The sequence below is a fragment of the Bufo gargarizans genome, chromosome 10, assembly GCF_014858855.1.
Source record: "Bufo gargarizans isolate SCDJY-AF-19 chromosome 10, ASM1485885v1, whole genome shotgun sequence".
In the NCBI taxonomy this organism is placed as follows: Eukaryota; Metazoa; Chordata; class Amphibia; order Anura; family Bufonidae; genus Bufo; species Bufo gargarizans.
In genome coordinates, this window is record NC_058089.1 from 51,604,415 (window position 1) to 51,623,260 (window position 18,846).

The window sequence follows — 18,846 nt, forward strand, 5'->3', positions numbered from 1 at the left end:
TACGGAAGCTGAATGCACACGAAGACACTTGATTTTTTTTGCTGACCCATTGAAATGAATTGTTTCCGTATAAGTAACGCAAAATAAAATAAAAAAAACGGCCAGTATGCTGAACGCAAAAAATGTTTGTGTGCATGAGCCCTAATTATGAGTTTGCAAATATGAATTTCCATAGAGATCAATGAATTGCTATCGGACTTAGAAGTGTATAAACATGTCTCATGGCGATGTGTACATCCAAAGCACATTAGCATTTACATCTGTTTACAAATCTATGTGATGATTTTAATATTTCCAAATAAAGCTTGAAGAGGTTTTATCGACCGCTGGACCATCCTGTTAAATAATGCATTTATTGTTGTGCAATGACAGATAAATTATATTTTGCAGGCTATATTAAAAATGGAGAAAGATGAAATGGACATCGAGAATCCTTCCTATACCCTAAAAGAGTCTTCAGAAACGCTCCTTCCTATTCAGCTGTTTGAGTTTAAAGCACAATTACTGGAAGCTGTGGAAGAACTACGTATGGGGCGGGTAAGACAGAGCTGTGTTTTATTAGGGCTAGTTCATTGAATTTTTATCATTGTTTTGGGAGCGTTTCCGTCTCAAAATCAGCTAAAAAAACACCTCAAAACAGCCTTTAGTTTATTTCAATTTATTATGCATTTTCCACATGGAAAAAAGAAGCAGCATGCCATATCTTGCAGCTGAATCCGCACTGAATCTCCTATTGAAATAAATGGGAAGAGTTAAAAAATTGTTCCGTGCATTTTTTGCGCATTTTCTGTGCGTTTGTTTTGGCACAGATGTGCGCCCAAAACCATAAGCTGAAAATGCAGTCTTGTATTGAAGTAAACACCAATTAGTTGAAAAAAAGCATAAAAAACTACAGTACATAAAAAAGGTGCTAAAAAACATGCGTCATGTGAACATATTCTTACTTTTTTTTATCATTAAACTAAGCCGACTATGTCCTAAAGGTTATCTTTTGGCATCGTGGCAACATGTCACATGTTTTGATCGGTGGGGGTTCAGATTGCAAAAATTAAGGGGCACAGTGGACTTGTGCGTTGCGTGAAAATCGCAGCATGCTCCTCTTTGTGCGGTTTTCATAGAAATGAATGGGGCTGCGTGAAAATCGCAAGCATCTGCAAGCAAGTGCGGATGCGGTGCGATTTCACGCACGGTTGCTAGGAGACGATCGGGATGGGGACCCAATCATTATTATTTGGTTATAAGGGAAAATAATAGCATTCTGAATACAGAATGCTAATTAAAATAGGGCTGGAGGGGTTAAAAATAAAAATAAAAAATTTAACTCACCTTAATCCCGCGCGAGTAGTGGTGACGTCACCGCGCTCATCACATGGTCTGTCACACGATCCATCACCATGGTAATGGATCATGTGATAGACCATGTGATGAGCGCAGTGACGTCATCAAAGGTCCTTTTCTTCACAGATGAAGACATATGAGATGCCGGCTGCGCGAACAAGTGGATTAAGGTGAGTTAAATTATTAGTATTTATTTTTTTAAGCCCTCCAGCCTTATTGTACTATGCATTCTGTATTCAGAATGCTATTATGTTCCCTTATAACCATGTTATAAGGGAAAATAATACAATCTACACTACAACTAACCCAAACCTGAACTTCTGTGAAGAAGTTCGGGTCTGGGTACCACAGTGAGTTTTTTATCACGCGCGTGCAAAACACATTGCACCCGCGCAATAAAAACTGAACAACGGAACGCAATCGCAGTCAAAACTGACTGCAATCGCGTACCTACTCGCGCGGGTTTGCCCCAATGCACCCGGAACGCATCTGGACAAAAAACATGACGCCCGTGTGAAAGAGGCCTTACAGTATTTAGCCGGAGAAAATACCGCAGCACTGCGGTATTTTCTCCGGCCAAAATTCCGAAACACATACCGGAATGCCGGATCTGGCATTATTTTCCATTGAAATGCATTAATGACGGATCCAGCACCAAGTGATCCGGCAAAATGGAGCCGATTTTCTGGTCTGCACATGCAAAAATAAATTGCGGGTCTTTTTTTCTGGATGACACCAGAGAGACGGATCCAGTGTTTCAATGCATTTGTTAGACGGATCCGCATCCAGATCCATCTAGAAATGCTGTCTGTTTGCACACGGATTTCCGGATTTGCCAGGCAGTTCCGGCGATGGAACTGCCTGTCGATCTTCACAACACAAGTGTGAAAGTACCCTGTTGCTGCACTAAATACATTTCTACTGCAAGAAATTTTACAAAAAGATGTAGAAAGTGAAAAAGAAAAAATAGCAGTTTGATTGATATTATGGAAACTTGAAAACTTGGTTTATTTCGTAGGAGTAAAATAAAGTTAGAAAATGAAAACTTAAAAAGTACCAATCAGCATTTAAGACATTTTGAACATAAGCCATCTGCTGTCTGTTCCTAAATCAGTTCTGGGCCATCAGCTAAGAGGCCTGAACAATTCCCTGTCCAGCTTGTAAAACCACAGCCTGAAGCAAAGATTTTAAAGAAGGCTTGACACTTTGTAAAGGTTAGAACTGGAAAATAAACCAGCAAATTACTCATCTTTTATTGTTATTGTAGTGTTAATATAAAAACACTTAAGTGCTTGTAGTCCTAAGGCAAGTAATAAAAAGGAACATCTTAGATGTCTTTTTTCTGCCTTGCAACACTTTTTTTTTTAGCATTTTATGTAATGTAGTTTGCAACCTAATGCACTATTTTATCTTATGAAAACGTTCTGAAGTTTATATTGAATTTACAAAATGGTTCACTTAATATATTCCTAACTAAGTCCAGAGGTCCAGAGCTTATCTCACTGTTTACTCCCGTATGCAATAAATGATGCTACAGCCTTTGCAGTGTGGACAGTGATTGGCTGCAGTGGCAACGTTCCATTCACCTGCACGTCACTGACATCATGAAGTTCACATTGGCATGCAGGTATATAGAACATGGCTGCTGCAGGCAATCACTCGGCTTAGCGTTAGACCACCGGTGACAATAACTGGCTGCAGCGGTCATGTGCCGTATAGTGGCATGTCCCTGCAGCTGTTTGTAAATAAGCAGCATCAGGAGGCCTGGACTAGTGAAGTACAGAGCAGCGCTGGAAAAGGTTCGGAAAAAGATGATTTTTATTTTATTTTAATGGGGTTGTTCACCCCTGGGGGCCTTTCGGACAGACCCCTCAAGTGTGGCTGGACCTGTGAAGGGAATCATACTTACCTGATGTTCACTATTGGGTTCTAGCTCATTTGCTCTCTAGCTCATTTGCTCCCAAAGTGTGAAGGGTGTCTTAGCAGTGATCTTCACAGCAGCAAAGTCTGAATAGCTGTACACTACGTGCAGAATTATTAGGCAAATGAGTATTTTGACCACATCATCCTCTTTATGCATGTTGTCTTACTCCAAGCTGTATAGGCTCGAAAGCCTACTACCAATTAAGCATATTAGGTGATGTGCATCTCTGTAATGAGAAGGGGTGTGGTCTAATGACATCAACACCCTATATCAGGTGTGCATAATTATTAGGCAACTTCCTTTCCTTTGGCAAAATGGGTCAAAAGAAGGACTGAAGCGTGATCATCGAACAATCAAGCGTTTCATTCAAAATAGTCAACAGGGTCGCAAGAAGCGTGTGGAAAAACCAAGGCGCAAAATAACTGCCCATGAACTGAGAAAAGTCAAGCGTGCAGCTGCCAAGATGCCACTTGCCACCAGTTTGGCCATATTTCAGAGCTGCAACATCACTGGAGTGCCCAAAAGCACAAGGTGTGCAATACCCAGAGACATGGCCAAGGTAAGAAAGGCTGAAAGACGACCACCACTGAACAAGACACACAAGCTGAAACGTCAAGACTGGGCCAAGAAATATCTCAAGACTGATTTTTCTAAGGTTTTATGGACTGATGAAATGAGAGTGAGTCTTGATGGGCCAGATGGCTGGATTGGTAAAGGGCAGAGAGCTCCAGTCCGACTCAGACGCCAGCAAGGTGGAGGTGGAGTACTGGTTTGGGCTGGTATCATCAAAGAGGAGCTTGTGGGGCCTTTTTGGGTTGAGGATGGAGTCAAGCTCAACTCCCAGTCCTACTGCCAGTTTCTGGAAGACACCTTCTTCAAGCAGTGGTACAGGAAGAAGTCTGCAAGGTAAGAAAAACATGATTTTCATGCAGGACAATGCTCCATCACACGCGTCCAAGTACTCCACAGCGTGGCTAGCAAGAAAGGGTATAAAAGAAGAAAATCTAATGACATGGCCTCCTTGTTCACCTGATCTGAACCCCATTGAGAACCTGTGGTCCATCATCAAATGTGAGATTTACAAGGAGGGAAAACAGTACACCTCTCTGAACAGTGTCTGGGAGGCTGTGGTTGCTGCTGCACGCAATGTTGATGGTGAACAGATCAAAACACTGACAGAATCCATGGATGGCAGGCTTTTGAGTGTCCTTGCAAAGAAAGGTGGCTATATTGGTCACTGATTTGTTTTTGTTTTGTTTTTGAATGTCAGAAATGTATATTTGTGAATGTTGAGATGTTATATTGGTTTCACTGGTAAAAATTAATAATTGAAATGGGTTTATATTTGTTTTTTGTTAAGTTGCCTAATAAGTATGCACAGTAATAGTCACCTGCACACACAGATATCCCCCTAAAATAGCTAAAACTAAAAACAAACTAACAACTACTTCCAAAAATATTCAGCTTTGATATTAATGAGTTTTTTGGGTTCATTGAGAACATGGTTGTTGTTCAATAATAAAATTAATCCTCAAAAATACAACTTGCCTAATAATTCTGCACTCCCTGTAGTCGCAGATTACTTTGCTGACTCCTTTGCTTGGCAATGCAGATTCCAAGTTCTCCTCTTTCTCTCTTTTTCTCTTTCTGTGTATCTTGCATAGATCTGTTTGCCTCTGTAGCTTTCTTGGGCCTGGGAAGGACTAGGTCACTGCTTCTTTTCTCTCTGAGCCCTCTCTTGAACTCACTAGAGGTAGGGGTGGAGCCAGCTACCACCTAGCAATCTACAAGGGCTGATTATTACCCTTTGTTGTGCCATCCATACATGACTATACTGCTTGCAATACATAGCATAACATTTAATATCAAACCATTTGCAGATACCCCCTGCTCCGGGGTACTGCACAAGTAGCTTTATTTGAAATATGGATGGGCTTGGCCTCAGCACTGACTTCCTACACCTATTCAGATATCACTATCTCAGTAGGAGAGTGAGGATAGGGTGATAAAATAGCTGCATTTACAAGATTGTAGAGGAAATAATAAGATTTATTTTTAACTTTTTAATTTACAAGTTTCAAACAAAAATATGCAGTATATGATTAAGGAGAAAAATTAATATCATAGGAAGCACAACTGTTAGTTATTTTTTTTATTCCTAAAGAGGTTGTGTCTGTAAAGGCTATGAAATCCATGGCATATATCCAAGATATGTCATCAGTGTTTAAAGGGGTTTCTGTCATCAGAAATTACGTTATGTAGCTGACTGACATTAGCGATGGGCTAATGTCAGCAGTACATAACAGTATGCTTTATAAGTCCCTGCCTGCCGCCGTTCTCTTAAATTATACACTTTTAAAATATGCTAATGAACCTCTAGGTGCTATGAGGGCGTTGCTTCAGCACCTAGAGGCTCGGTCTACTCACCCTTTGGCACGCCCAGGTCTAGTTGATTGGCTGGCGAGTTCTCCTCTTTGTCCAGTAAATCCCGCGCCTGCACAGTCCCGTTTAGTATTCGGCGCAGGCGCAGTGAGTGAAGTAAGCGCTCCTGCTGCCGGCCTCACTCACTGCGCCTGCGCTGGCTTCACTCACTGCGCAGGCACTGAATACTAAACGGGACAGCGCAGGTGCGGGATTTACTGGACGAAGAGGAGAACTCGCCAGTAGTTCCTGCAGGTCCTGCCTTTTTTTTTTTTTTATGCGCGTACCTTGTACGTAGCCGGTCGCCCAGTCCCCACAACTGCATCCGCAGTGGATGCCGGCATTCCCAGGTTCGCCTGATGAGTCTGCCGATGGGGCAACCTAGCTGCGCCTGAAGACGTCTGAGGGTAAGTACCCCAATCCTCCCTAGGGAACTAGTGGGTCCCTTTTCTCCCAGTATAGGGGGGGTCCTTCTCATAGTCAGGACGCTCTTTTTCCCCTGTCCTTCGGGTGGTCACTTTTCTTGGGGCAGACAGGTTCTTAGGGGCTCATGTCACATTCCTCCCCTTGTCTGCCCACCCGGTCCTTCGCCCGCCTGTCTCCCCTCCCGGTCCCCCGCCCGCCTGTCTGCCCTCCCCGACCTCCGCCCGCCTTGGCCTCTAATCTAGGTCCCGGCTTCTGCCCTCCCTAGGCCGCGGTGCTCCCTGGCCTGCCACTCGGCTCCCGCCTTCTTCCGGCCCTCCTTTCCTTCATCCTCGGCGATCGCTTGCACTCCCGCTACCCCCCTACCTTCCTCTAGTTTCCGGCGGGTGGTGGCGGCTTCCAGTGCGATTCCCGATGCGCTCGCTAATCGAGGTCCTGGCTTTTTTCCGGCCTACTCGGCCGTGATCGTCCAGCCCCCTCCCTGTTTCCCGGGCTTCTTGTGGTCACGCCTTCTTGGGGAGGACTGTGGGAGAAGCCTTCTCTCCATCCTCCAATCCCGTCATGGTGTGGGCTTTCTGCCTGAGGGGCTCGTCTTTCTGCTGGAGGCTCCGAGGACAGAGCAGTCTCCTCAATCTTGCTGCACCTCACGAGGTTCCACCTGAGTTCGGCTTCGTCTTCTGAAGCTGCTGCTGCCGCTTTCTTTGGGACACAGCACCTGGGGTCCGGTAGAACAGCTTCGACTGGCTGTTTTTCTTTCTTACAGGCTCCATCCTAGCCCTCATGTCCTCTGCCAGACAAGACCCAGTGCCCAACCCCCCTCCCATGTTTGTCACTTATTTTGCTTGCACTGGCTGCAACCAAAAGATGCCGTGTGGTCAATCTGATCCCACCTGCACACAGTGCCTTGCTCTCAGGCCCTCCCAAGCCGCCCCGACCGCCACTGCTGTGTCGGTCCCCCCTGATTGTGCCGCGTCCCTGTCCCAAGCCATAGGGAACCTTACCAGTCTCTCCCAATCTATGGTGCAGTCGCTGGATCTCTTGCCGGCCCAAATCGCCGCCGCCTCAGCCCCCAGTAGGGAAACTCCCATAGTCGGGGCTCGCTCTAACACCAGGTCCCGTAAGCGACCTTGTGTGCTCTTAGCTGGGTCCCGCTCATCCTCAGTTTCCTCGGTTCACTCCCTGGAGAAGTCTGAGTCCGGCGAAGTCTCCTCTTCTGCCGTTTCTGCGGCTCCTGGGGACACCTGACTCAGATGCCGCATCTGAGCAGAGTGTATCTATGTCTGCGGCCATGCAGAATCTCATAAAGGCAGTCAGGGACGCGCTTCGAGTGCAGGAGGGTCCCTCCTCCGCGGCCCAGGAACCCGTGTTATTCCGCCGTTCCAGGCGCCCTGCCTTGGTTTTTCCTAACCATGCGGACCTCGACGCACTTCTGGCTAAGGAGTGGTGTCACCCGGATAGACGACTCCAACTTTCCAAGGCGTCTGATGTCCTTTTTCCCTTTGCAGAGGAGTCAGTCAACCTATGGTCTGAACCACCTCAGGTTGATCCCCAGGTGGCGTGCCTGGCCAAGGCGACCACCCTTCCTTTGGCAGATGCGGCTTCCTTGTCGGATCCCTATGACAAGAGGATCGACTCTTTAGCCAAATCTGTTTTTGTTGCAGCAGAGTCCACTGTCCGTCCAGAATTTGCCGCGTCTTGGGTGAATAAAGCCTGGACCAAACAATTCATCCGGTCCTTGCCCCAGGACTCTGCTCAAGGCGAGCTTCCTGTCCTCGCCTCTTATATTCTCCAGGCCTCTCGGTACCTCTGTGATGCTTCCATGGAATCGGCACGCTGCTCCATGGCCATCCGCCGCGCGGTCTGGCTCCATACCTGGGCGGCAGATGCAGCTTCCAAAAAGGCTCTCATTTCTCTACCTGTGCTAGGCGCTTGGAGGAACTTATTTCCGAGGCCACGTGGGGGGGGGGGGGGGGGGAGAGAGAGTTATCTTCTCCCCCAAAATCAACCTTGCCGCCGCCGGCTTCCCGGTTCGGCTTCGCGGTCGTGGCACTTTTCGTTCTTTTTGGGACTCCTCCTCCCGCTCAGACAAAAAGTCTCCTAGGCCCTCCTTCAGGGCCAAGCCCTCCTGGCAAGCTAGACCGAAGCCTTCTAAGCCACAGCCCACAAAGATAACCTCTGCACCTGGACGACACTTGGGTTCTGGAGGTCGTTTCCTCCAGTTACATAATAGAATTTTCTGATCTCCGTTCCGGACGTTTTTTCCAATCGTCTCCACCCCGGTCCCCTGCAAGGGCGGCTGATTTTTTTCAGGCCATTCATTCACTTAATTCTCTAGGGTCATCGTCCCAGTTCCGAGCTCGGAACGGTTCCAGGGGTTTTACTCGAACCTTTTCACGGTTCCCAAGAAAGACTGTCGCTCCGCCCCATACTGGATCTCAAGGCCCTGTCCCAGTTCGGGTGGCTGGTGAATATTCCCAAGTCCTCCCTGGTCCCCGGCCAGAGGATGACCTTCCTGGGCATGATCTTCGACACTCGCCTTGGGCGAGTCTTCCTTCCCCAGGTCAAGGTGACGTCTCTCCATTCGGGGGTGGCTCGCCTCTGCAACCTGTCCCCTCTTCCCATCAGGACGTGCATGCAAGTTCTGGGCCCTGATGGTGGCCTCCTTCGAGGCAATCCCCTATGCCCAATTGCACACCAGACTTCTCCAGAGGTCCCTACTCTCCAGGTGGGACAAGTCTCCGTCAGGTCTCGATCGTCTGATCCGCCTTCCCCCGGAGGTCCGCCGGGACTTGCGTTGGTGGTTCCTACCTCGCACGGTCTCCCTTGGCAGGTGATCACCACCGATGCCACTCAGACGGGCCGGGTGGGGGGGGCTGTCTTCGCTTCCCTCACTGCCCAGGGGCAGTGTTCAGCGGAAGAGTCTTCCCTGTTGATCAATGTCCTGGAACTTAGGGCCGTTTTCTTTGCTTTCTGCCGCTGGACTCACCTGCTAGACGGTCTCCCGATCTGGATACAGTCGGACAATTCCACGGCAGTGGTTTACTTGAAACATCAGGGGGGCACCAGAAGCTGGACTGTCCTCAGGGAAGCCTTGCGAATCCTGCGGTCTCACGTTCCCGCTCTCTCCGCAGTCTACATCCCCAGGGTCGACAATTGGGCGGCAGACTTTCACAGTCGCCATCGTCCCAACCCGGGAGAGTGGTTCCTCCATCTGGAGCTGTTTCTGCACCTGTGTCAATGGTGGGGAATCCCAGACGTAGACCTGTTCGCTTCTCGTCTGAACCACAAGGTTCTGGCTTATGTCGCCAGGTCGCGGGACCTTCAGGCTCTGGCGGTGGATGCTCTGATTTTTCCTTGGTCTCACTTCAGCCTCCTTTACCTCTTCCCTCCCTTTCCGCTTCTTCCCCGGGTACTCAAACGTCTCAAGGAGGCTCGGGTCCCGGTGGCTCCTGATTGGCCCCGCAGATCGTGGTACTCAGACCTCGTGTTTCTGCTCGCTGACGTCCCGTGGCAGCTTCCCTTGCGTCCCGACCTTCTTTTCCCAAGGTCCGCTATTCCACCCGAATTTACCGCAACTGCGTTTAACAGCGTGGCTGTTGAGGCTGCGGTCCTCGGCTTTTCCTAGTGTGAATCTGGCTAGTTTCACCCTGTCTGTTTTTATGTGCCTGTCCTGTCTTTTCTCCAGGCCCTGTCCGTTCTTTTTCAGAGGTCTCTGGCTTCCTGTCCTCAGGTGAAGACTTTTCTCCAGGGGGTCGCTCACGGTGCTCCCCCCTTTCGTTCCCCTGTGGAGCCATGGTACTTGAACCTTCAGTCTTCTCCTTTCGAGCCACTGAAGGATGTCTCTCTTTCCTTCGTTTCATTTAAGGTCGCCTTCCTTGTGGCGATTACCTCTATCCGCAGGGTCTCTGAGCTTGCTGCGCTTTCTTGCAAGTCTCCCTACCTTGTGTTCCACCAGGACAAAGTGGTCCTTTGTCCGGTTCCCTCTTTTCTCCCCAAGGTGGTGTCCTCATTCCATATTAATGAGGAGATTGTCCTTCCTTCTTTCTGTTCTAATCCCGCTTATCCCAGGGAGAGATCCCTTCATCGTCTGGATGTCGTTCGGGTGCTCCGCCTGTATCTTTGGTTAACGGAGTCTTTCAGGCGTTTCCAACTCCCTCTTTGTTGCTCCTGACGGACCTCGTAAGGGTCTGCAAGCTTCCAAAGCCACCGTCTCCTTTTGGATTCGGTCGGCTGTCAAGGAGGCCTATGTTGCAAAGGGTCAGGTTCCCCCCTTTCGGTTGACCGCTCACTCCACTAGGGCGGTCGGGGCCTCCTGAGCGGTTCGGCATCAGGCTTCTGCTTCCCAGGTCTGCAAGGCTGCCACCTGGGCTCCGCTTCATACTTTTTCGAAGTTCTATCAGATCTATTCCTTGGCTTCTGCCGATGCAAACTTAGGTTGCAAGGTTCTGCAAGCAGCTGTGCGTTAGGTGACTTGCATGGCTATTTTCTTCCCTCCCTCGTGGACTGCTTTTGGATGTCCCATGGTGCTGTGTCCCCCAATGCTATTCACGAGAAAAAATTATTTTTGTACTCACAGTAAAATCTTTTTCTCGTAGGATGCATTGGGGGACACAGATGCCGCCCTCTTTGGTTACTTCTAGCCTTCCGGGTCTTTTCCCGGGGGTTTTTGTTCTCGTCCTATCTCTGGTTTAGGACATGTTGGCTTCTTATTTTTGTTCGGTTGTAACTCCTCCTGCTTTTTTGACCAACTGGTTAGCTCCAGCATGTGCAGTGGGTATAGCCCAGATGGGTGGAGCCAACACTTTTCTTTCTAGTGTCAGCCTCCTAGTGGCAGCTGGGCATATACCCATGGTGCTGTGTCCCCTAATGCATCCTACGACAAAAGGATTTTACGGTGAGTACATTTTTATTCATTATGCAAACGTGGGCTTCAGTGCACAGAACTGGAAAGCTGAGGTGCATTGAGGGGCTAGGCCATGGCCCCTTGGTGCACTTAAGCCCTAATTTGCATACAAATCTTTTTCTCAGGAATTCTGCCTCTGATATTCACTAGACAGGTATCATTTTAATCTACAGGATCAACCCTACCAGGAATTATTTAATAGGGTTAATGCTGGTGACAGATGCACTTTAAGTGGTTCTTTATAGTGCTCACATGGTTTGTATTATGTTCTTCATTGGTTCCATGTTAGGGGACATACAACTTTTTGATCACTTTCTACTCTCTTTTTGTAAGAGGCAGTATCAATAAAAACACAGTGCAGATTCTTGAGGTGATAATTGTATAGTTTTGGTTGTTACAGAGTGGCAATAACCAATTATGTCCAATCTTGTCCTATTTTTATTTATTTTTTTACATTACTTTAAATTCCCACCAGGGCACATGAGCTTGTGATCTTGTATAATACAGAGTAATACTTATATGTAACTAGTCACATCTTGGTGGCCAGCACTGGAACTATTTATGAAGCTGCAGAGTTGTATTATATGTATATATACGCCGCATGTGACCTGTTGGGCTGGTGTCCTGTGCCCGCTGTTTCCGCGCTACTCCTGGTGGGTATGGGAACTACTCACCCAGCTGGCTTCCTCTCTACCTAAATACCAGAGGGCTGCCAAGATAACGCCCTTAGGTTTAGCCTAAAGCCAAACCGGTTAGTTGGCACAGTGGGTCCACTCCCACTACCCGTTAAATGGACTAGGGGTAAAACATAATTTAAGGGACAATTCAGTAACAACAAATTATGGAGGGAGTCATACCCCTGGGACCCCCACCAATCATGAGAATGGATGTCCTGTGTCCCCTGTATGGATGTCCTGTGTCCCCTGTTTGAATGGAATGAGTGCTGTCCGCATCTTTTGCGGCTCGAATACGGACCAAAACCATGGTCGTGTGAATGAGCCCTAAGTGACACATTTCAGATTTGATAAACGTGGCTTTGGCATTTGGTCCAAACTGGGTTTTGCTGGAAGGGGTTAAAGGGCTGAAAAGAGCACATTTACAATTGTTACATTTTATTCTAGTAATTATTATTTAATTATGTAATTTCTTTCTATTCCTGTTTTTATGAAATTGCCATTAATACCAAACTTTAATGCTGTTCATCAACTAATAGAACTCGTCCCCCACTTGAAAATTGTTGAAAACAGCAACAGAGTGATTGTATTTTGTCATCCATGTGGGAGTTAGCCAGGGCGCCTCCTGATGGAAAATTATCCAAGTTTAATTGCTTCATTCTTGTGACTTAGTAATTAGCTAACCTTACTGTCTCAGAGGTTGCCAGTAGAAATGATTGAGCCGCTTACACCTACAGTTCTACATTCTGCTTATGTTATACCCCCAGAGGTCCCCTCTTTTGGAGGAACAGTCTCTACATTTAAGCCATATCCCTGTTCTTCACTTCTTAAATATGCCTCATTTTGAAATAAAGTTGATGAATAAAGTTATAGATAAGTTGATATTGATGCAGACTGTATTTGTCTGCTTCCTAATTGCATATTCCCTTCACCGATGTCTATTATTTCATAATTTATTGATTTTCACATATAAATTATTTTTTGCAATGTAAAAAAATAAAAATATTGGTTTGCGTGTCTCATATCTGAATGGGATTTGAACGCTTTCTAATGGATTTCCTCGCCCCTGGTCTGTGGATGGCACTGTTATAAATATCATTTAAAAAAAAAGTATTTTAAAAGTATTTGGGCAAAAAGGCAGTTTCGGTTTCGGTTTTCGGTCAAGGGCATCCTGAATTTTCGGTTTCGGACCAGAATTTTTATTTCGGTGCACCCCTAGTTTTCGGAGACCTTTATACTAATAACCTATCCTATGGATAGGATATTGGTATCTGACCGGTGGGGGTCCGACATCTGGGACCTCGCCGATCAGCCGTTTGAGAAGACATTGGCGCTCGCAGTAGCACAGCAGCCTGCTCCCAGCTCACCAAGCACAGTGCCGTCCATTTGATAGCGACTCTGCTTGGTATTGCAGCTCAGCCTCATTTACTTCAATGGAGCTGAGCTGTTCCTAGGCCATGTGACTGATGAACCTGATGTCATATGGCCTAGGCAAAGCTGCGAGAATGTCGCGGTGCTAATGTGAGCGCCGGTGCCTTCTCAAACAGCTGATCGGTGGGGGTCCCAGGTGTCGGATCCCCACCGATCAGATACTGATGACCTACTGTATCCTGAGGATAGGTCATCAGTAGAAAAGTCTTGGAAAACCCCTGCTCAAAAGAGTGGCCTCACTCTGGCCAGTATACATCTTGGTTTAAGGTCTATGCATTTTTTATTACATAATAAATCATATGATATGTATTTTTTAAATAAAATATATTTTTGTTTAAGAATTACTTTTACAGGGACAAGCATATTCAGAAATGTAATTTTATTCAGCTTCGCATCACTTTTATTTGTTTATTACTCATTTATAATTATGTTATTTATTTATTAAGAAACACACCAGATCATGTGTTTCTAAAATCCTGGATGGGGCAACCTGCAACAAAAAGTGAGATGTCTCACCATTGTGAAAAAATCACTTTGTAAATTTTATTTGCCTTTAGGTATTGCACCATTACAGGGGAAGTCAATTCTGAATAATGGCACAAACCAATAGATACATCTATTAGTACAAAAAATGAATACTCCAAACTATTTGTGTAAATTACAACAATTATTGTTTATAAGGCCTTATTAATATATTCATATTTATAGATGAAATACAAACAGTATTAAATCGGCCTTGGTGTGATTTGACAGTAATGCCTTGTTTGATTTTATTAGGGAAGAGACATTCATTTTAGAAATTACACAATACCCATTTTAATACTGCTTTTTAGTAGTTTCGAAAATAGCTGAGCGCACTCTCTTACACTTCGGGGGCCACATTCTGGAGATAGGTGCAGCTACCACCTCTGGGACCTGCTCCTATCTGACGTTGAAGGCATATCCCAGTTATACGCCATCAAAGTCTGAGATGGACTAACAGCTTTAGGCCTCATGCACACGACAGTATTTTTTTGCGGTCCGCAAAAAGGGGTTCCGTTGTTCCGTGATCCGTTTTTGTTTCCGTGTGTCTGCCTTTATTTTTGGAGGATCACCAGACATGAAGGCAAGTAAAAAAAAAATCTAAGTCAAGTTTGCCATGCAAATGATAGGAAAAAAACGTACGCGGACGTGGATGACAATCTTGTGTGCCTCCGTGTTTTTTCACAGACCCATTGACTTGAATGGGTCCGCGAACCGTTGTCCGTGAAAAAAATAGGACAGGTCATATTTTTTTCACGGACTGGAAACACGGATCACGGACGCGGATGACAAACGGTGCATTAGCCGAGTTTTCCACGGACCCATTGAAAGTCAATGGGTCCGCAGAAAATCACGGAAAACGGAACAACGGGGACGGGACACAACAACGGTCGTGTGCATGAGGCCTTAACTAAAAATTTTCATAGTTTTTAGATAATCTGACAACATTATGTTATAAAGGTTTCAGTTTTAGTAAAGCAAAAAAAATTACATGTAAAAAAAAACCTGTTTCATGCACACATACTGTTGGCGCTCATGTTCTCTCTTTCTTACAGATTGCCAAAATTCAATACGAAGAACAAATTAACAAGATTTTGATGGAGAAACAAGAACTAACATGGAAATATGTAAGTTCTTAACTTTATTAGTATTTTACTGACATTGATTGAAAATCTGTTCTGGAGTGCAGATTGCCCTTTAAGGCTAATTTCACACATAGTTTTTTTGCAGAATTTTTTGCAAAAAAAAAAGGAAATGCCACCTCCAGATGTTAGCCGCAAGTCTATGGAAATTATGAAACACACACTTGCAGTGCATTTTTATGTCTTTATCATAACATTCTCTGGCTAAGGCCTCATGCACACGACTGTATGTATTTTGTGGATGACGTCCGTGTGCATTCCGTATTTTGTGGAACGGAACAGCTGGCCCCCTAATAGAACAGTCCTATCCTTGTCCGTAATGCAGACAATAATAGGACATGTTCTATTTTTTTGCAAAACGGAAATACGGACTTACGGAAATGGAATGTACCTTCCATTTTTTTTCTGACCCATTGAAATGAATGCTTCCATATACAGTATGTCTAAGGTCTGATGCACATATCTGTATTTGGGCCCATGTACACAGCCGGAGCCATTTTTACAGTCTGCAAACTGTGGATCCATAAAACACGTAACACCCTGTGCTCTATACAACTGTCCTATCCTTGTCCATAAAAGATTAGGACATGTTTTATTCTTTTGTGGGTGCTGCGGCATGGACATATGGATGTGGACAGCACATGGTGTGCTGTGTGCATGTTTTCCAGTGGATCAAATGCGGACCAAAGCAGAGGCCATGTGCATGAGCCCTTTTAGTCTGTGTGACGAATACCACGCCTCGTGCCTGCTTGATGTCACCTACGTCGAGCTCACGAGACACAGTATGGTCACTTGTTACCCAAAGCGTGACGTTACGCCCTCCAGAGGAGCAGGTAAGGTCAGCTTGGTACAGTTTACACAGACACCTCCTGTCCACGCGGGCACAGAGAGGCAACAAGCTGAGAGAGCCTTTTCACTGCCGCAGTGAAAACAGCGCCTCCTCAGCCCGGGAAGACTGCCACCAGCTTCTCGTTTGATATAAGCCTGGTCCGCTAACGGGATTATATACGGTGAGAAACCAACTGTCACAGCCTTTGGCAACGTGTTGCTGTTTCAGCATGTGTCACGGCCTTTGTCGTGTGTGCCGTGACATGGTTGCCTTGCATGTTGTTGCTTGCGGCAACGTGTAGCTTTTTATGCTGGTGTGGCTAGAGGCCAGATGTTCAATGTCATCCCGGTGTCTCCTTCCCTTCCTGTCCCTATTTGTATGGAGTGGGTTATGTTCAGGGTGTTTGTATTTCTAGTTTGGTGTTACATGTCTGGTGGTGTTTGGTGTCTAGACATTCCCTGTTCTAGACATTCCTGTTCTAGACATTCCCCTGTCTCATGTTTTTTTTTATCCAGGGTATGAGCCGTCCCACCATCAGGGTTCGCTCATACGGTTAGGAGTTAGGGAGAGGATTAGGGATGCAATAGGAGGTGACCTGCTCCCTGATCCTGGCGTCCTAGCCTAGTTGCTACCATTATCCATCTGACATTGTATGGTTTCCCCCACTCCCCGCCGTGACACCAACCCGCGGTAGCTTATAACTAGGCCGAAACACGGACGTGGGGATTCGTGATTGAGATACAAAATAGCACAAGATTAAATTATATATTTAATCGCCTTAAGGGCACACTAGATGACACAATATACACAGAGAATATATACAGTGGTCTAAGGTTACAAATACAGGTGATATAGGTACAACAGGGTTAACTATAGCGAGAGTCAGTTACCGGGTAAGATGAAAGTTCCTTTGGGTTATAATGGTGGAATAGTCCTTGGCTGTAGTCACGTGGGGGCAGTGATGTCAGCTGGTTCCCGGTCTCTCCAAACACATTGGCATAATGTGACCCCCTTCAGAAAAGACACCGCCCGCTGGCTTGCATGGGCTTATGACCTGTAGCCGGCCGCTCCCCTCCCCGCCTATGGGTAGGGTCCACCCCTCCTTCTCTGGTGCTGGCAGCAAATGACCCATAAAACCCCTTAGGGCTCATAGCCCCAGACCAGAATGTCGAAGGAAGATGGTTCTGGACCCAATTCATCCACCTGGGTTCCGGCTACAACAAGAGTCCAAGCATGGTACCGTTATGTGGTTTCTGTGGGGAGATATGTATATCTTCCCTCCCAGGCATCCTAGCCTCAAGCATAATACAAAATGCTTACTAAAATGTCGATTGAGGGGTTGAAAAATAAAAAACAATTAACTCAACTCATCCACTTGTTTGCGCAGCCGGCATGATCTTCTTTATTCTTCTTTCAGAACCTGCAAAAGGACCTTTGATGACGTAATCGCGCTCACCAAGTGGTGACGTCAGCGCAGGTCCTGCTGAATGAAGACAGAAGATCCTTCTATCTTTATTCAGCAGGACCTGCGCTGACGTCACCGTGCTCACCACCTGATGAGCACGATTACGTCATCAAAGGTCCTTTTGCAGGTCCTGAAAGAAGAAGAAAGAAGACGATGCCGGCTGCGTGAACAAGTGGATAAGGTGAGTTAATATTTTTTTATTTTTTAACCCCTCAATCGACATTTTAGTAAGCATTCTGTATTAAGAATGCTATTATTTTCCTTTATAACCATGTTAAAAGGGAAAATAATAAAATCTACAGAACACCTAACCCAAACTCAAACTTCAATGAAGAATTCGGGTTCAGGTCTGGGTACCACATTCCGTTTTTTCTCACGCGCTTGCAAAACGCATTGCATTAGCGCGGAAAAAACTGAACAACGGAACGCAATCGCAGTCAAAACTGACTGAAATTGCGTGCGCACTTGCGCGGGTTTCCCGCAATGCACACGCAACGCATCCAGAGCAAATCCAGGACGCCCGTGTGAAAGAGGCCTTATAGTTGTTAAGGGTGGGGCTACACGGTGACATGTGTCAGGCGACAGCAAGAAGGAGAAAAGTCTTGCGACACAAATATATGTGCGTCTTGTCTGCAACTTACTGTCACGTGAATATTTTAGCACTGTGTTTTAGCTGTGAAAACATAGGCAAGTCGCGTGCGACTTCCAATTAAGTCAATGGATGAGACGTTCCTTGCAACGTATGACACAAAATCCAGCATGCCTGGATTTTTTGCAACTGTCACGTCCAAGTCGCAGCATGTCAGATCGTGTACATGTAAACGTAAAATGCAAAGAGTGCAGACAGATGTGAGAGATTAAAAAAACATTAGTTGCAAAAATGTTCATACCCTCAAATTACTTCAATACTATAAGGCCTCGTTCACACTTCAGTGTTTGGTCAGTGATTTCCATCAGTGATTTGTGAGCCAAAACCAGGGTGCTGCTCTAAACACAGAACAGGAGCAGATCTTTCCCTTCTACCTCATGTCTGTGGAGGCTCCACTTCTGGTTTTGGCTCACAAATCACTGATGGAAATCACTGACCAAACACTGAAGTGTGAACAAGGCCTAAAGCTTTATGTTGCATACTACTGACCAATGACTACTGATTGTAACTGTTAGTGCATACTGAAAGTTGTAGCTTTGCAAAACCTGAAGATCCAGAGGGTGGAGATTATTGTCCTACACAAACATGTATTTATTTATTTTTTAGGAATCTTTATCAAAGGAGGAAGAAAATGTGGAGAAGAAGCACAGTGATTCTCTGGTTAGGTTAAAGAAACAGGTAGTAAATGAATGATGTTTGTTGTAACTGTGATATTAAAGGGACTGAGCCTGTCACCCCGAGTTTGGACTGTTATCTACAGTAATACATGCATAGTACTGTAGATAAGGAGTTCAGATGTCTATTTTTATTTTCCTATTCACTAGAAAAATCACCATCACGATCACAAAAGTTAGTGCATTAATGCACGAGCCAGTACCGCCTGCTGGCTCAATAACGAAATGCCAAGGATAAAATGTGTATAGTGACTGCGCTATCAATGTCCAGTATCCAACTGCATGTCTGACCCCTGCTCCCTGTATTACTGTGTGTTAGTAACCACATGTATGTGTACAGATCTTCATAATACACACAGGATATTTCTACATAAACAAGCCAATGAGACAACTATCAGGATTGGTGGCACTGGAGAGGAAGAGGAAGTCCTATGTACGTGGCATCCTCTTG

General features: G+C 45.8%; 1 protein-coding gene across 1 annotated transcript; it reads left to right on the plus strand.

The window, feature by feature from the left end:
* Positions 1 to 402: 402 nt before the first annotated feature.
* On the plus strand, positions 403 to 18,414 carry CCDC73 (coiled-coil domain containing 73). Its single transcript, XM_044269270.1, has 3 exons — positions 403 to 537; positions 14,692 to 14,763; positions 18,328 to 18,414. The coding sequence occupies exons 1-3, from the start codon at positions 403 to 405 to the stop codon at positions 18,412 to 18,414; spliced, it is 294 nt and encodes a 97-aa protein (XP_044125205.1).
* The last annotated feature ends 432 nt before the right edge of the window (positions 18,415 to 18,846 follow it).

Excerpts from the sequence above, each read along its gene's own strand:
- CCDC73 (XM_044269270.1), top strand. The coding sequence starts at position 403 with ATGGAGAAAGATGAAATGGACATCGAGAATCCTTCCTATACCCTAAAA. Across the intron at positions 538-14,691 it reads AAGAACTACGTATGGGGCGG|ATTGCCAAAATTCAATACGA; the intron begins GTAAGACAGAGC and ends TCTTTCTTACAG. Across the intron at positions 14,764-18,327 it reads AAGAACTAACATGGAAATAT|GAATCTTTATCAAAGGAGGA; the intron begins GTAAGTTCTTAA and ends TTTATTTTTTAG.